Source organism: Pseudopodoces humilis, chromosome 1 (genome assembly GCF_049639895.1).
Source record: "Pseudopodoces humilis isolate 2021_Gansu_Grassland_sample_001 chromosome 1, ASM4963989v1, whole genome shotgun sequence".
NCBI lineage: Eukaryota > Metazoa > Chordata > Aves > Passeriformes > Paridae > Pseudopodoces > Pseudopodoces humilis.
In genome coordinates, this window is record NC_142200.1 from 19,284,121 (window position 1) to 19,301,067 (window position 16,947).

At 35.4% G+C, this 16,947-nt stretch overlaps 1 protein-coding gene across 29 annotated transcripts in view; it reads right to left on the bottom strand.

Moving 5' to 3' along the window:
- Positions 1-16,947, bottom strand: part of RIMS2 (regulating synaptic membrane exocytosis 2) — a 446,037-nt gene that overhangs the window by 83,372 nt on the left and 345,718 nt on the right. For 26 of the 29 annotated variants that reach the window (XM_088059427.1, XM_088059422.1, XM_088059375.1 and 23 more), the window contains one exon: positions 7,351-7,451. In XM_088059427.1, the coding sequence (XP_087915553.1) occupies positions 7,351-7,451 (101 nt within the window). Of the gene's footprint in view, positions 1-7,350; positions 7,452-12,482; positions 12,519-16,947 lie in introns of all 29 variants that reach the window. The other 3 variants (XM_088059343.1, XM_088059405.1, XM_088059333.1) reach the window with 2 other exon arrangements.

Genomic DNA, 16,947 nt, shown 5'->3' on the forward strand with positions numbered 1-16,947 from the left:
GGATGGAGCTTTGAGCAGCCTGGTCTAGTGGAAGGTGACCCTGCCCAGAGGAGAGGGATAGGAAGCAGATGATATTTAAGGTCCATTCCAACTCAGGCCATTCCATGATTCTATGCTTCATTTTGAATCCTACACATTTAAGCAGGCTCCATGAAAGCTCTGCACTGAAATTTTAGGTCTGTCCTTTCTAAGTGTGTGCCACACTTTCCCGCATTTTCAAGGTCAGTAGTCTAGAAAATTGATCTAGCAAACCCGTTTCCATCATGGAGCCACTACTCTAGACCTATATGTGAATAATGTGAATAATAACTTTTTTGTACATATTTGCATGGCACAAAATTAAGTACCACAAACTGGTGTGATACATGTTATGACAGATTATTATTCCCATTTCTTAGACTTCCCTGATTGTTGCAGCAATTCAATTAACTTCATATATTCTCTATTTTTGATTGTCACCCATTGGTACCCAGATATTTAGTACATATTTCCCAGTTAGTTTTTTTTCTTCTTTTTTCCTGTAGATTTTCTCACTTATTATCAGCATAACATCAGTTTCAGAAAAACTTAAATAATTAATGCAAGCATATTCACATTATTTTGCACAATAATTGCCACTTAGTTCAATAGCATCTTGGAACTTTACAGCTTAAATTCAGATAAAAAATGTACACAAAAATAATTGAGTTTCCTATGAAAAGACAGCTGCTCTGAACCAGAAGACTAACAGTTTAGCAATTCACTTGTCTGCATAAAGCCATTCAGAAAAGAAAATATATTCTATTATATAAAGGATAAAAGGATTTAAGGTAAATTGCAGTGATTGCTCTGGATGGAAGTTGATCAAAACATCACCCAGGTGAATTTAAAATGTGATTATTAATGGAATGGTTACAATGCTCAATTGAACCTGGCTTTTACAGAAAGCGTTTTATATCAAATTTGCTGTATATTAGCACTTGCCTTTTGCAAAAGAATATTCAACTCATTGCTATAAAACAAAAGACTGTGTTACACTTAGAATTTGTGCTTTTTTAGTGAAAGCCCAATTATCTGCGATTGAAAGCTCTTTTTTTTTCCTTGTTGACTCTTATAACTATTGAAAATTCAGAGCAAAAATAGAACGATGGGTTTATTTTTTTACTTTTGGGGTCATTTTTTCTCTTTAAGATCCATTGTAAAATTATAAGGTGCTTAAATAACATTCTATAATGCATTTAACCTCTTCTTTCTAAACATGATTACCAATAGAAGCTTACACAAAATCTAAGAAAATGTGTGACAACAGAAAGTATCTGTCAACAGCTAAAGACAGCCAACATCAGTCTCCTTTCAGATGTTAAAACTTCAGCCACAATCATCATATGTGAATGCAGAACTTTTGTTAACCACAGTTAACATTAAAGATACATTAAAACACAGTTACATTTAAAAATACCCTAAATTTCTGATATAGACATGGCTACTCAAGATTAAAAAAAAATAAATGACAAAATTATCAAAGCCAAAATAAATTAAAAGAATGCTTGAATTTAATGGAAAAGAAAAATGACAGCAACAGGAATATTTTCTAAGAGTTTGCACATTTTTCATTGAAGAAGAAAATACTAGAAATCACAGCAACCCACATCTATATGCAAAGTCACTAAATGAATTCTAACACATCAGCAAAACACAGTTTGATAAAAATAGAAATTAAAGAAGAGGTATTTTCTACATTACCATGTATATAGAGTTCAGTTCTAGAATTCTGAATTTATTTCATCTAGATATATTTTTAGGTCTTATAATTGAGCTTTAAATCCTGTACTTAGAGGAACCAGAACTTCCATTTCAGCAATTTATTTTAAAAAAATTGATATTAAAAATACAGTGAAATCCTTGAGCACTCACAGGTTGTTGTCAGTGACAGTACCAGACCAGCTGGCTGAGCTATCAAGTTTCTGGCCCAAAGTACAATACTCATTAGTCCATAGGAAGGCACAAAAGCCATGGAACAAGCAATAAGTAAAATGTTTTCTCACCTGGGAAATTCTTAGTTGGTCTAATTGGTGTTTGGTTTATTTTCCAAAGATAGGACCTTATTAGTGTACAGGTGGGCAATGGGAAGATGTAGGGAACTACACAGTGATATTCCCATTTGTAAGCCTATCAAATTCTACTAGTTAGGCCCTTAGCTATATGGGCACTCTACAGAAATTTACTGCACTGAATATTTGTGTGTGGCCTTATCTGTGTTAATCTTTACTTTTTTAATTATTCTCCATCACATCTCCATTCAAATTATTTTGTTTCTCCAAGTTTTATCCAGATATTTAAAATTTTAAAATTTAAACTGGTATGTTAAAAAGAAGTATATACAAAAAAATTTATGAACTGTTTTGAGGGCATATGGATATCTAAATAGCCTCCATTTTGTATTTAGTATTTTGAATATTTCTAACTAATTTCCTTAACAGCATCAGTTGTAAGAAACAATTATAGATCAAAGAGGTATATTAATAATTATTATAAATTATCAAATTATTACCAGGCATCTCATTATCCTCCAAGGACTCTAAACCAGGTGTCAATATAAAATCCATATAAATCTAATACAGTTTAAATGCAGCAAAATATCAAAGTTCCCAACATCCCTTTAGTTCAATGTTTGTTTAATTCCCTTCTCCACAAGGGTTTCAAGAAGAAAGGTGGTGAGTGCTTCTGCTAGCACTCTTTGCTGCTCTGTGTACTGCTCTGCTTGGATTTTTAAGGAGGAGACAAAGGGATTCCCAAAACACCATTAAATGAAATCTTTCAGTCAACAGCACAGGTCAGAGGATTTCACACGTAGCTGTACCTATGGCACAACTACTAACTGCAGGTTTCAGAGGGAAAAGGCAGCTCTTGGCAGCATCTTTGGCACTTTGCAAGACCTTACAGTTGAGATCTGCTTCTGAGCCATTCAAATTCAGCCTCTTCCACCTCCAGATCTTACCCTTTTCACATTCTGTCACACAGAAATCCCATAAGGTTGCACTTGATTCATTGCTGAATCAAAGTGTCTCATTCTGAAGAGCTGCAGCTGTTCTGTGTCTGCATGCTGCATCTACACTACTACAAAGAGCTAAAGACATGCTTGACTCTCCTTTTCCACAGCTTAATTTGTCTTGGTCTTGTTATCAGGCTAGAAGATCACAATGTAGAATGCTAACATGCCTTATAGTACTATTCTCCTACACCAAACACAGAGAATTATGCTTGTAACTAAAACTTAAATCATGATTATTGATTATTATGAACTGCAGCTTTATATACTGCTGACAATGCAGAAAGTTTCAGCCTTATCATCAAAATGAATCATTAAAGGTCGAGTTAGGAAATCCTCTTTGATGTTCTGTATTATTCTGTATTTAATGTACTCTTTGTTACATTTGGCTAAATAAGCTTGTTCAGCAAAAAAACCCCAGTTTTTATCTGCTCTTTTACCTCTTTTATCCCAACTTTATTTCTTGTTGCTCTAACATGCTCTATTACTAATTACTGCATTACTGACTATTACTAATTGCTATATTATGTAACTGGATTTCTCTGCCTTTTTGTAGGTCATTATTTTTTTTTCCCTAATAAAACAAATAAAATTGGTCTCAAGATACTTAGAGGTTTAAATCTGTGTCAGCTAGTTGTCAGGCTCTGTTTTACCTTTGCTCCTAAAGAAAGCCTTAGTTTTTCACTGTTGCAACTCCTACGCAAATCCAGCTCCCTTTAGTTTGACATCAGTGATCAGACTTCTCTGTAGTGGCTAATATTAGCCTGAGTAAATGGAATTCTCTCTTGATTCTACACTGATTTCACACTGACTGCAAACACTTCTAGTGTTCTATGCACCAGGAGTATCTTCTCTCTTTTTTTCTCAGTAGCAACAAAGCTTTTTAACTCTCCTCAGCTGATCCATTGTGCATGTTCGAGTCATGGGGTGAGGACAGAGTAATGACAGGACTTCTCACAGCCTTCATCCTAAATTTGCAGGAATTCCTGAATCTGAGCACTGGTGGGAATGGCCAGGGGAAGATGCTGCTCACCAAACACAGTACTACTAATTTGTTGAATGGTGGGAGTATGAAGCAGGAGGCAAGGCAGAGAGGTTCAGAGAGGTTTGATGAGGTAGTTTGGGAAGCGTCTCCAAAGGCCAGTTCTACAAAATGTGAACTATGTGAGTCCAGCCTGTGGCTCGCTCAGCTCCCATCCTGGCCCTTCCCTCTTCACAGTACATCTGGCTTAACAATTTAGAGCTGGGAAGCTTAGTTCTTATGCAAAACAATAAACTAGTCACAGAAAGATTCTTGAGGGAAATTACACAAAACAGTCTGGTGTTGTAGAGTATGGTAAATGGCTAATTTTGCCTCTGGTGGAACACTCTTGTGCTACTGAGCGTTTTCCCTTTATTTCCATAATTCAGGTTTTCCAGTATGTCAGCATCTACCAGCACTGCAATTCAGACTTTAGTATATATCCTATTTAGTACAAGTTTACTAGTATCCAATAAGCAGAAATAAATAGTTCCAAAACCAGAAATTAATTTACCTAATCCTTAGTGCCTTCTCTTATCTGCTTAGCTGTAAATATTTATATGAAAGTTAATATATTACTTGCTTTCCATATGTCTGTCCTGAAACCACATCTCAGCAGCTTCTGAAGGAAGCTTATTTCCTTATTTCCTTATTTAAGGAAATAAGTCTTTTGCACCCTGCTAAACTAATGCATACAAAATATTATGGAAGCAGAATTATTGTTCCAAGAACAATGAGGCACGAATAAGAATAATAGAAATACAATATTTATCAATCATGAGGAAGAAAATATAAGGGAGAATCAATTTCATATTTCAGCAGCCTCTAAGAACTCCGAGGTCTAGAATTAAACTTTTCCCACAAACTTCTTAATGTATGACTATGCACCACAGAAGGGTATGTACTTTCCCCTGAAATCTCTAGTACTGACTTCCAGAGGCAGTACAAATCTAGAGAGATATAATACAGGATACCTATTTTAATATTTCAATATATTTCAATATTTATTAAAACTTCTACTTTTATAGCTTTTGCCTTCTCAACAAGGAAGGATATTGGATATTTTTTCTTAACTTAATCAAGAGGGACATAAAGATGCTGTTGACCTGTTGATGTCTATTTAAGGAAAGAAATAGAACAGAAAAGGTAAAAGAAAATTCTATGTGCTGGCTTTCCTGAATGTGGCTTAATGCCTACTTAATAACGTCTTTCTCAGGCATGGCACTCATGAATGCCTGCTTGTGCCAGTTAAGAAGTCTAAAAAAATCGAAGTCACTGTACACTGTACAGAACATTTCAGTCTGCATTCAACATATGTGCTTCAGTTCATGATTCCAAAAGAATTTTTGTAAAACCAGGTAGATAAGTTTTATTTACTCGTTTTCTGTCTCAAGATAATATGGAGATTTAATTAAGGGAAATTGAAGCAGTGGTATTAAAAAGGTGAAGACAGAACTCTCATATGGCTTATGAGAGTTATGGTTCTCACATGGCTTTGAAACTACACAATTTTAAGAATGCATATTGAATAACTATATATATATATATATATATATATATATGTGTGTGTGTGTGTGAATATTCAGTGTCTAGTTCCACAGGTTCATTGATAGAATAAATATTTTTAACTCATTTTCAAGCACTGAAACTACACTTAAGCAGAAGAGAAAATTAACTGTTTATTTCTGGAGACATTGTTTGATGTGTGCAATAAATAAAACCGCCATATGCATAAAATAATTCCATTTATAATTTTCCTCTTTAATACATTCCAATAATACTGAAGGTAAAACTTTAATTAAAAAGATAGAAGATGTAGAGTGAGGCCCAGTACACCAAAGGTGTAGGTGAAATGGAAAAACAAGGGTGGAAAATACTTCCTTAGGTAGTCATGTTCTAACTCCTTTACATGAGAACCAATTTAATCTGCACCAGTCCTACTTCTGACTCAAATTTCAGTTAAGCATTGGGGGAGCAGGAAAATAAGCAGATTAACTCTGGTTATACATACAATACATAAAAGTCATATTTTTGTGGTACATACAATCACAACACTTCCCATAAGGTCCACTGACAGTATTACGCTCATCTCTCAAAGGTAACACCTTTCAAAGCCAACAACAAACACTTTGCCATAAGTGCCAAAATAAAAGAAACAGCTAAACAGTATCCAAGTCCCTCTTACATTTTCATAAACATTCCTATGCTTTGTGCAGTTAAAACTACATTTGCAAAATACCCAAATAACCATGCAGCACATCTACAGAGTTTTAAATTATCTTAAGCCATTTTCATGGTCTTGGTTTTGTCAATTCTATTTTCATTAACAGGGCTTTCCATTTGGAAATGGACTTTGCTAAAGCACTTCTTTTTTCCCATAATGAAATGTATATTCTAGAAGGTAATTATATCAAGTGTATTAGACTACATTATCTGCAAAATTAATAATTAATTATTATAATAATAATTAATAATTAATGTTGGATGTTTTATTTGCATTCAAATATTAAATGTCTCATTTTGCAGTAGCTTTGCCAATCCTGGGAGCAAGGAAAAAAAACCTGGAAATAAAATTATAAACCAGACATCTTTTCCTCAGCCAGATTTTATAGGTCAGAAATCTTGTGTTTTCCACTTAAAATGCGACCTAAATTAATGAAGTCTTTTAGAGGACACTAAATTATTTTTGTATAATAGAAATTTAAATTGAAAATATCTTGATTATTTTAATTAACACACTCTATATGACATGACCCTGCTCCAGATAGCAGGAAATTTTGGATAATATATTTAAGGTTATACTGCTGTGTAGATATTCAGATTCTTGGCAATCTGCCACAATTGGGATGAAAGCTTTTGTTGGTTTATAAAACACTTTTCCAAGTGCTAAAAAGCCACTATTAAACTATAACACTGCATCTTCCAGTTTTCAACAGATCAAGGTAACTCTCTGTTCAACTATATGAAAGCCATGAATAAGTTTCAATAACTCTCATGCCATTAGTCACTCAATAAACATCTTTTTTCCTTCTCTTTGAGTTTTTAAATCATGGCACTACTGTTCATTCTGATAGACAATTATACTGTTTCTTTCATTTGCTTTAGCTTATCCTTCTTAAATTTTAATAATCAAGACCACTGTGTGTTAAGTGTTTCGCTGCACATTTCCAAAATTTTATTATAGACACACAAGAAACTTTTACTGAAGAAACAACCTGACACTCATCTATTGCTTTCTAATAGGATGTTGAATATTTCACTTTAGCATATTTTGTTGCTTTTCAAAACAAAACTCCCTTGCCTTAGCATGATAATCTTGTTCCAGCCTGGAATCTGATCCTGCTACCTGTTTGTACTTGTTCATTTTCATTTGGCGACTCCTTTCTTCTACATCCACTGCACCTGTTAAGTTAAAAACAGAAGAAAAAAAGGAAATAAGTACACAAACAGTCATCATTTCCAAGGTTAAAATTATGCTCATGGAAGTTTTAACAGAAAGAGATGAAATTTGATTTACTTAAATTCTGTGCATGTAATTTTAGTTCCTGAATTATGATTTTGCAGAAAATCAGAAAGTTGTAACAGGAGGAAGATAGCAGATAAGTATTTCAGCAGAATCTTAGTAAGTGTTATATTATCTACACAATTCAAATGAAGCCAACTTTGTGAGAAAAAATCAATATAAATGAAACACAATGTTTCCATAGAATATAATTTTGCTATTTCAAGAATATTCAAGGGAAATTGAGTCTTTTATTTAACAAGGAGGAATGCAAAGATAATGTGCTTATTTTGGGCAGAGATTCTGGTTCTGCATTTATTATAGTCTGACATATCAAATTAACAATCAAGTAACACCCACAGACTAGCAGACCTTCCATTTACTATTTGAGTATATTTTAATATGCTCAAAAAATTCAAAGAAAGACTAAAGGAATCTTAAAGAGCCACCCAGTGGCATCACTGTATTACATTCTAATGAAACACAGCCTCAAGAACAATTTCAGGATTCACTCTTCTTGGATAAAGCACGTGGTTAGTTTCAGTCAGGGATGGGTCTCACTACGTGACCCAGGCAGTAGCTGGTTTCAACAAACTGGTGCTGTAATACTGTAATTTACAGTGTAAAATAATAAGGAAGTCAATGCCAAAGCTGAGGTGGAAGACTAAGAAATAGAAAAATGAAAGGAAGACAACAGCTCAGAAACTATTTTCAAACCAAATATTATTAGCTGTCATACACACATAAGTTTGATTCTTTTCCACTTAAACCTCGTATAAGTCAAGAATCAATCATTATCCACTGAATGCTAAAAAGCATTCATTTTGACTGACATCTGTCTTAAACTGACCATAATTTTAATGTAAAAGTTGTCTAGGATTAAAATTTCAGGATCCTACTAATCATAAATAAAAATTTCTGCATATTGCATGTATTGAGCAATATGAACTATATTTATGAATCTGAGATGAGGTTATTAGATTCCAGTGTACTACAGAAACCTGTTTTAAATTCTAAACCTCAGCTGTAAGTCATAATCTAACAGCAAAGTGGGGCTCTGCACAGAACCTGGGCATCTCAGCTTTGTATTTTCCTTCTTGAGAACAACAAGGGTAGTAGCACATACTATGAGAGCTGCCAGGTAGATGTTGCAGCACTTACTAGGAAATCTGGAAAGAGAGGAGGTAAAAGGAAGTGGGAGTTCAAAAACACTAAGCTGTTCTGTTCTCTATAAACACTCTGGCTTACAGTTTTTGTATTCTAACTCTATCTTTACACCTTACAACAACATGAAAGAAAAGACTTCATCAAAAATACGAAGAGAAATTAAAATCTAAAAAAATTAAAATTAAGAAAAATGAATAAGAAAAAATAAATGGTGTTTTAAAAAGAGAAAAAAAATTAAAAAGAGAGCAGCAGATGAAAATTTCTAAAATAAAATGTAGTTCATTTTTCCTATCATAATTTTCCTCAACCAATATAGAACCCATAGCAGTGTTTGTCAATTTATCATTAAGATGAAGTGACTTTTTTTAGGATCTAGTTTTAAAAACTCTACTTTTTTTTTCTCTTGGAAAGAAAAACTTTACACTGAAAAATATTTTCTTTTTTCAATGACAGAAGTAACACATTTTCTTTGAAGTAAAATATTCCAGGTCTCCTCTCAAAGAAACAGAAAATTTTCTGCTGAAATCAAAATCTTCTTGTCATTTTTCAGTAATGTAAGAAAGGAGACATTTTTCACAGAAAGGAAAATCTTTTCAATTGTTCTTATGTTTTATTATGAAATCAGGGCATGTTTTCTGTGTCTGCAGACATTCTGCCAAATTTCAGGAAATTGCAAGTGAAGAAATAACAATTCTTGAGCATAAATTAGAAGTTTAACAATTACTTGAGAAAATATTCATTCTTATCTATGATCAGTTGCCAAAGTGAAAGTTAGATTTCTACAAATCCAATTCCTTATGATATGTACAAAATATGCGACTCGAAAGGGGAGCATAAGATAGAAGGTCTTGGTGTGAGTCCTCTGCAGCAAAACAAGCAAAATCTGTAGCTTATTTTCTCTCAAGAGAAAAACAAGACAGAAAAAATTTGAAAAAATTATTCAATTTCCATAAAATCTTATTAAGGGAAAATCTAACTTCCTCTGCATTTTTGAAACTGTCTTTAACAAGTGAGTGAATTCAGTTATGTGCAAAAAGAGGAAAACCCGAGGGCAGTGGATAGTTCATCATGCAGAAGATAGATCTGGTTCTACTGTACATGGAAGTGACATGCAGGAAGAGAGCACAGGGTTACTGTGTGCCCTGGGCTGAGCTCACTGCAACTTCAGCAAGAGGCAGCTGTGACCTGTGTGGCAGTAGGAAAGGCTGAAAGAGTGTCATGGCACTTCCCATTCATGTGGTCCAGCATGAAATCATGGCACACTAAGTGGTGGGAATGCAGGGCTAGCATCACCTCCACTTCTGCTGGCATATCTCTGCTTAGCTGACTCCTATGTGGGAGGGTTTAGCAGGAGCAGAAAATACTTCTAGAGAGTTCAGTAACTGTCTGGGTGCATAAGAAGCTTCAGCTTTTAATATGAGTTTGGTAACCAAGGTAGAACATCAGTCCTATCCTAAGGACTCCACTGCAGTCAGGAGCTGTTCATGGAGCATGTGTCAACAAACCAGAAGTAACCTGAATCTAACCATTAGTTATCAACAGTGGTTAAAATATAGGAGCATAAGCTTTCACACACCTGAATCACTCAAGGCTGACTGAGCCCTTGTGTTATTAGATCCTGAGCTGGAGCCCAGTACGACACATTTTCAGGACTATAAAGACTGGCACCAGAAAAGTTAAAGCTGCTTTTGATATATTGGAGAATTGCCAGTGTATCAAAGTGTATGCAACCAATCAGGTAAAATGGAGTTCATCTCTGCTTGAACATCCTTGTAGAATTTTGCTTATAAACAGCAGTTGTGCCTCCAACAGAAATATCCAATGAGTCACTCAAATTCCAGCCATACAAACACAAAAAATAAGACTGAAGGGAAGAACAAAGCCTGGTGCTGCTCACCAGACATAACTGGGGTCATTGCACTGCAGGCAGCATTCCAGAGTTTTGATTATTTTGAACTCTCTAACATTAAAAACCCATGGCCTGAAGGTTAGTTCAGGGGGTTTTTCATGGGCACAAGACAATTCCTGGCTGACAGGGATACAACTGCTGATTCATTACCAGCCATTCCTCATATTTTCAGAAGAGAACATGCTGAGGGAAAGCAATATAACTACAAAGAGAAGAATCCTGAAATGCCTGAGTAAGGCACAGAAGGACTGTGCAGTGCAGCCCTGTAATCTCTCAGATCCACAAGGACTGCAGTGAGAGACTTGTGCTAGAGCTTAGCTCTAGTGACTGCAGTAAACTAAACCTTCAGCCACATGCATTTGACCCTTGTTTTTATCTATGGAAATGTAACCACTAGACAATGAACTATCATTTCAATTTGAGCTATAGGATATTTTGTAACAAAAGTAGGGAACTTCCTCAAGACACAGCAAAGGGGTGCCTGGAGGTTGTGGGAGTAAATCAGAAGAGAAGACCTCAGATGCTGCAAAGAGGACTGGATGGGCAGGAGTGCAATCAGAAAATGAACCCACCTACAGGGACTATAGAAACCAGTAACAAGCAACAGGCAGGGCCCCAGTTAAGAGGCACCCAGCTTGAGCTGTCACTACAATTGCCTATTAGACATAGGAAGAATAGGAACTCTGCTTGATTCTTTTACTGAAGTGAAAGCTAGGGATAAGCCCTGTTGAGGTAAGATCCACATAATTCGTACCATGGTCCAGGTGATGGCCGTATAATTCCATTCCTACAACGGGACTCAGGACAGGCACTAAAATCACTGCTTCAGCTTCAAATAAAAATCATTATTTTCCTGTTTTAACTTGAAATAAGCTAAGATGAAATAAGATTCAGCTACTTCACCATTAAATCGAAGGGCTGTAATCAGTGATTTGATTAATACCGAACTTTTCCTAACCCCTCAGCTGCTCAGAGTCACATTTTTACAGGGAGATAAGCAATCATTGAATTCAGCCTGGAGCTAAAGAATGTGATTTGCTCTTCAGGTCAAATACTGGCTACTCTCTAGGGTAAGACTCTTCAGCTGATAGCCTGTGATCCACACCAGAAACAAAAGGGACAACAAACTGGCCTTTTCATCCAACTCAGCCCAAGGCAAACCTATCTGGTTAAAAATCACAATGAATACAGCTGGGACCTCTGCTCTTTCGTTCTTTCATTGTCTTCTCCAGTGGGACTTACTAAACCATTCCAGTTCCTAGAGATGCTGGTGTTGGAGATCCTATACCAGGATCTGAGTTAGGAAGAGGAGTTTGCTGTACAGTGAGGCTTCTGTGGCACAAAGAGTTAAAGGGAATCTGGTACAGAAGAAGAGTGGAGTTTCCCTTATAATATTAGAACAGATTTAGTTTTAAACACATATGGACAAAAGGGATAGAAAATTTGAGAGGCACAGCCACTAAGGAATGGGAAAAAAACTCATACTGCAGGGACTAAAGTAACATTGATATTTTGGAAACCAGAAACTTGTAATAGAGCAAAAAAAGGTGTGCAGGTGAGCACCCTCTGTGCCTGGAGAGGGGAGGACATAACAGAGGCTTTAAAGTGTATAACATCTGCATTTAGCTGATTCTGGTCTTTTTCTTATCATTTCTCACCCTTATTTGACACCCTTAAAATAGCAAAGGAAATACATTTGAGAAAATCCTTTCTTAGTTTCCATTTCCTAGTGTCTATTTTGAAATCCGCAAAATACATCAAACATCTCCAACTCTTTGCTACATATTTGCCTAAACATAACAGATCAAAGAATTTAAGGGAAAAACAGAAAAATCTTTTTAATAAGTCACCCTACCTGTATCCCCATTCTCTGGATCTGTTTTCTTTTCTTCTACAAACAAATGAAAGCAATATGTAAAACAAAAAAAAAAAAAGAGGAGGAGAGAAAAAAATGCAGAAATAATAATAAAAGTAATATAAAAATGCATTAAAAAGGAAAACATTAACAAAACTCACCAAATTAATATAACTTGAAGAATTTAGTCAACCAACCAAGTATGGTGCTCTAAATCTAGAGGCATATTCACTGCATGCTAGTGTGTATATTTGTGTACTCCTGTTGAACATTTACTGAAGGGAACCCATGGATATTTTGTGCACTTCCAGAATCATTAACTCAAGAAAGAGAGAGCAAGGCAGGTTTCAGGTAGAGCTGCTTTACAATTTCCCTGATCGGGATGACACAATAATAGAAATAAAACAAATTTGCTTGTGCTGTAGTTTTTATGCAGTGCACATACGAGATACAGTCTAATGGTTCAGGCATAAAAACTGAATGCATCAGAATGGGTTTTGGCAATTACTTTGAATCTTCATTGGTTTAATCAATTCTCACAGCTTCTACAGGTTAAAAGGTTTAATAATATTACTGTGACTTGTCTTAGAGTTAAAAATTATCAAGAACAAAAGACACTAAAATCAATACTCAGAGCCCAGTTCATGCACATAAACTTATCTGACTGACACCAACAAATGCTCTGAATGCATATCAAAGGCTGTAAACAGCTCAGGGCACTTTTCTGTCACAAAGAAATGAAAATACATCGGATCCCTATCAAATAATTTGGCAGCCCATAAATAACCTGAAATCCAGTTTGGGTAAATGTGAAAAAATTTTAAATCAAATGAAATTTACTTTAATTAGAAATACATTAACTTAGATTCTGTTTCCTTTTCAAAATTATATTAAATTCAATTAAAACAATCCCATGAATATGAAGCAACAGCCCCCAAGCTACATAACAAAAATAGTATGCATTACTAGAAATAAATATTTTTCCAGAGTTATTGGTTATTGATGATTGCTCAAAAAATTATGATTGAATTTACAGTACAGAGGAAAGAAGAGGAAAACAGAGCTGTCGTATTTTAAGGAAATACCATTTTGTAGGTGGGTATCAAAGCAGAGGACAAAGTCAAAGTCAGAGAGAAATCATACTCAAGTAAGGTAGAATCAAAAGAAGGAAAACTGTGTTCCTGCAGAGAGCATAAATAATGTGCTACACTTCAATAGATCTGGCTTCCTATCATGTGTGGGATCAAGATTATTGTTCTGCTGGCAATTTCTAGTGGAACTGTTAGGCAAATCAATGGGAAACAAATATGGCAGGTCATAAACCTGCACTTTCAGAAATCAGTGGGTATTAAATCAGTTCTTGGAACTTCTCCCATTCCCTAACCTTTCCTGCCCCGTACTCTATACCATTTTTAAATAAGGCATTTTGCATTCTTTTGAGTTGGCCTTTAGGCAGCCTGGCCTTCCTGTCTCTGTGGGCTGTGGATAATGCTACAAAAATAGCAGAGAATGATAGTTTTGATTGCTTTTCAACCTTTCAATTTTTTCAGTTTTTCTTCTACTTTTAAAATTCTGTGACCAATATAAAATCTACAAATACATGTTCTTCTACTGTTGCATTACTTTCTAAAGCAGAAAGCAATTTGATAGCAATACCACTGATCCAACATAATACATAATAGGGGAAAGTGAATTGAGTCATTAAAACACCTTTGAGCTTGAGCTCAGAGAGAATGATGACATTTCTTAGTCCATATGCAAAATGAAATCTTCACTTTGCCTAAATATTATCTTAATACAGAAATCTTATATTATATAGGGTAATTAATTTTTTAAGATTCCTAGAAGTCCAGTCAACCTTATGTCTGGATGTCTTTCAAACATGAATCTTTAAATAAATACATTGTCAAAATAAAGGAGTTTGAAACCTAGCCAACCTCCACAAGTACATAAAAATTATTTCCAAATGGGATTGTAGAAATTAATATCATAGTATTGGCAAACACAAAAGTCTACTAGATTCTTGAATTTTAGAAGTGTAATTGAAGTGCTGTGACAAATCTCGACAACAGATAAAACCAATTTTGTTCAGTTCTACTGCTTCCACCCAAGTGAGATCTTTCTCAGTTTAATCTTCTGTCCTTTCTAGTACTTCTTCAGACAGCTCTTCACAATACATCTGAAACCTCAGTTTGAAGAGCAGGATCCACTGTGCTGACCTTTCTACTAAAAATCTGAAGAATATATATTTACCAAGTAAAAAATATTAACTTCGCAGCAGCAAAGATCATTGGTGCAGCTATGGGCCTAGTCATCCCCTCTGAAAGAATCCAGAGCAGGTTCAGGATGTTGATACTAAAGTAATTAATGTTTTTGCTTGTAATGTGCTCAAAACATAAAAGTTCTAAGGAGCCTAGAAACTGCTGAAAACCCATAGATCACCATGAGATTATTTTAAAATGTCTCAAACTCAATAATATGAGATGGCAAAGTCACTCCTAAAAAAATCTTGATCTGTTTGTTGTTTTTTTTTTTAAATGACCAGTATAATCACATTAGTATTTTTTCACATTACTTGATTTAACCTTGGTTTACAGAGTGAAACACATATATTGTATCCTGTGCTGTAATGATCTCAGTTCAAGAACTAATTTTTTTCAGATCTATACATTTTGGAGAAAATAAATTAATGCTTTCAAAAAGGAGACATTTCTGCACATTACAGAAAATAACTGTATGTTTTCAGTTTAATCAAAATACAGACATATTTAAGTATATTGATGAAATATAGAGATGACTATAGAGGGATTAAGATGCTAAAATATTGTCTCTCAAAACCTTCTTCTACCACCACAATAGACTTATATAGACTTATAATGACCACTGAAATTTTATTTAATAGTAGATGTATCCATGCTCCCATAGTTTAATTCCTTGCTCTTTCTAACTGGTCCTAATATATCTGAGAGATATCTAACAATCTAACATGTATCTGGAAGATAAAATGAACAGAAAAGAATTCTTAATAAGAGTCTGATTCAAGAGTAGACTTGTCAAGAGCTAAATCTGATCTAAAATGACCTCAATTTTGTTGGAAATGCCATAACTCAATGAGCTTTGCTGTTCTGATGGGTACCTGGAGGTGCCAGGGCCCTATCAGACTTCACCCATGCCCCACCAAGAAGTCTCATGTAGCAGAGACTCCAGGTTCCTTGGAACAGAACATGTCCATCTCTGTACATGACAGAATAGAATAACAGTTCCACAGAAGAAGCAGGATAGCAGACTTCTCCCCAGTCGTGGATACTGATGGCAGTATTGAACAATTGCTCAAAAATTACTGATGGCAGCATTGAACAATCGCTCAAACTTGCTGGCTTCCTGTTGAAGATAAGGGGCAGCCTAATTCTTCAGCCTTAAGATTACAACTGGGAGGTGCTGGGCTCTGTAGTCTTCTTCCCAGGGTTTCTTCTCTCACAGCTGACTGCTCCAAACTTAAGGTTAAATACTGGTTCTTTCTTGACCTTTCTCTTCTCTCTCACCTGGGATCCAGGTGAATGAGATTTGCATAAACTGAACAGAGGCCTAAAATAAATCTTGACTTCCTTGCTTTAAATGAAAAAAAATTGCAATTTCCCATGCTGGAGGATGTGCCTGTCATTGCAAGAGACAGATAAGGAACTTGTTTGTTTCTGACTTTAGGAATAAGATAAGACAATGGCATAAAAGGTTTTATCCTTCTCTTTTTCATATTTGCAGACACTTATTATCAGCAATATGATAGGGATTCTATTTATACAGTGGATAAATTAGTTCCTCTACTTATGTACTTTATTAAAAATTGAGTCTAATTTTTCAAGGTATTCCAAATTATTAAATAACAATTTATTTTTAAAATTGAATATACAAGTAGTACCCTAACTTTGGGTAAGTACTTCCAAAAATGCTAGCTGACTTTCTTACTAGAGATTTCTCTTGAAATGCTCTTCATGAGAATATAGGAAAAATTAATTTAATTCTGAAAAGAAAAAAAAATCCCTGAAACAACATCAGAAAATCACAGAATATTCTGAGCTGCAAGGGACCCATAAGGATCATTGAGTCCAGCTCCTGGCCCTTTACAGGACAGCCCCAAGAGTCGCATTGTGTGCCTGAGAGCATCATTTGAACACTCGAACTCTGTCAGGCTTGGTGCTGTCATTCCTGGGGAGCTGTTCCTGTGCCCAGCCACGCCGTGGGTGAAGAACCTTTTCCTAAAAACCAACTTAAACCTGCCCTGACACAGCTTCAGGCCATTCCCCTGGGTCCTGTCACTGAGCACCAGGCAGAGATCAGTGCCTGTCCCTCCTCTTCCCCTCACAAGGAGCTGTAACTGCACTGAGGTCTCCTCTCAGTCTCCTCCAGGCTGAACAGACCAAGTCACCTCAGGCATTCCTCACACGGCTTCTACTCGAGCCCCTGCACT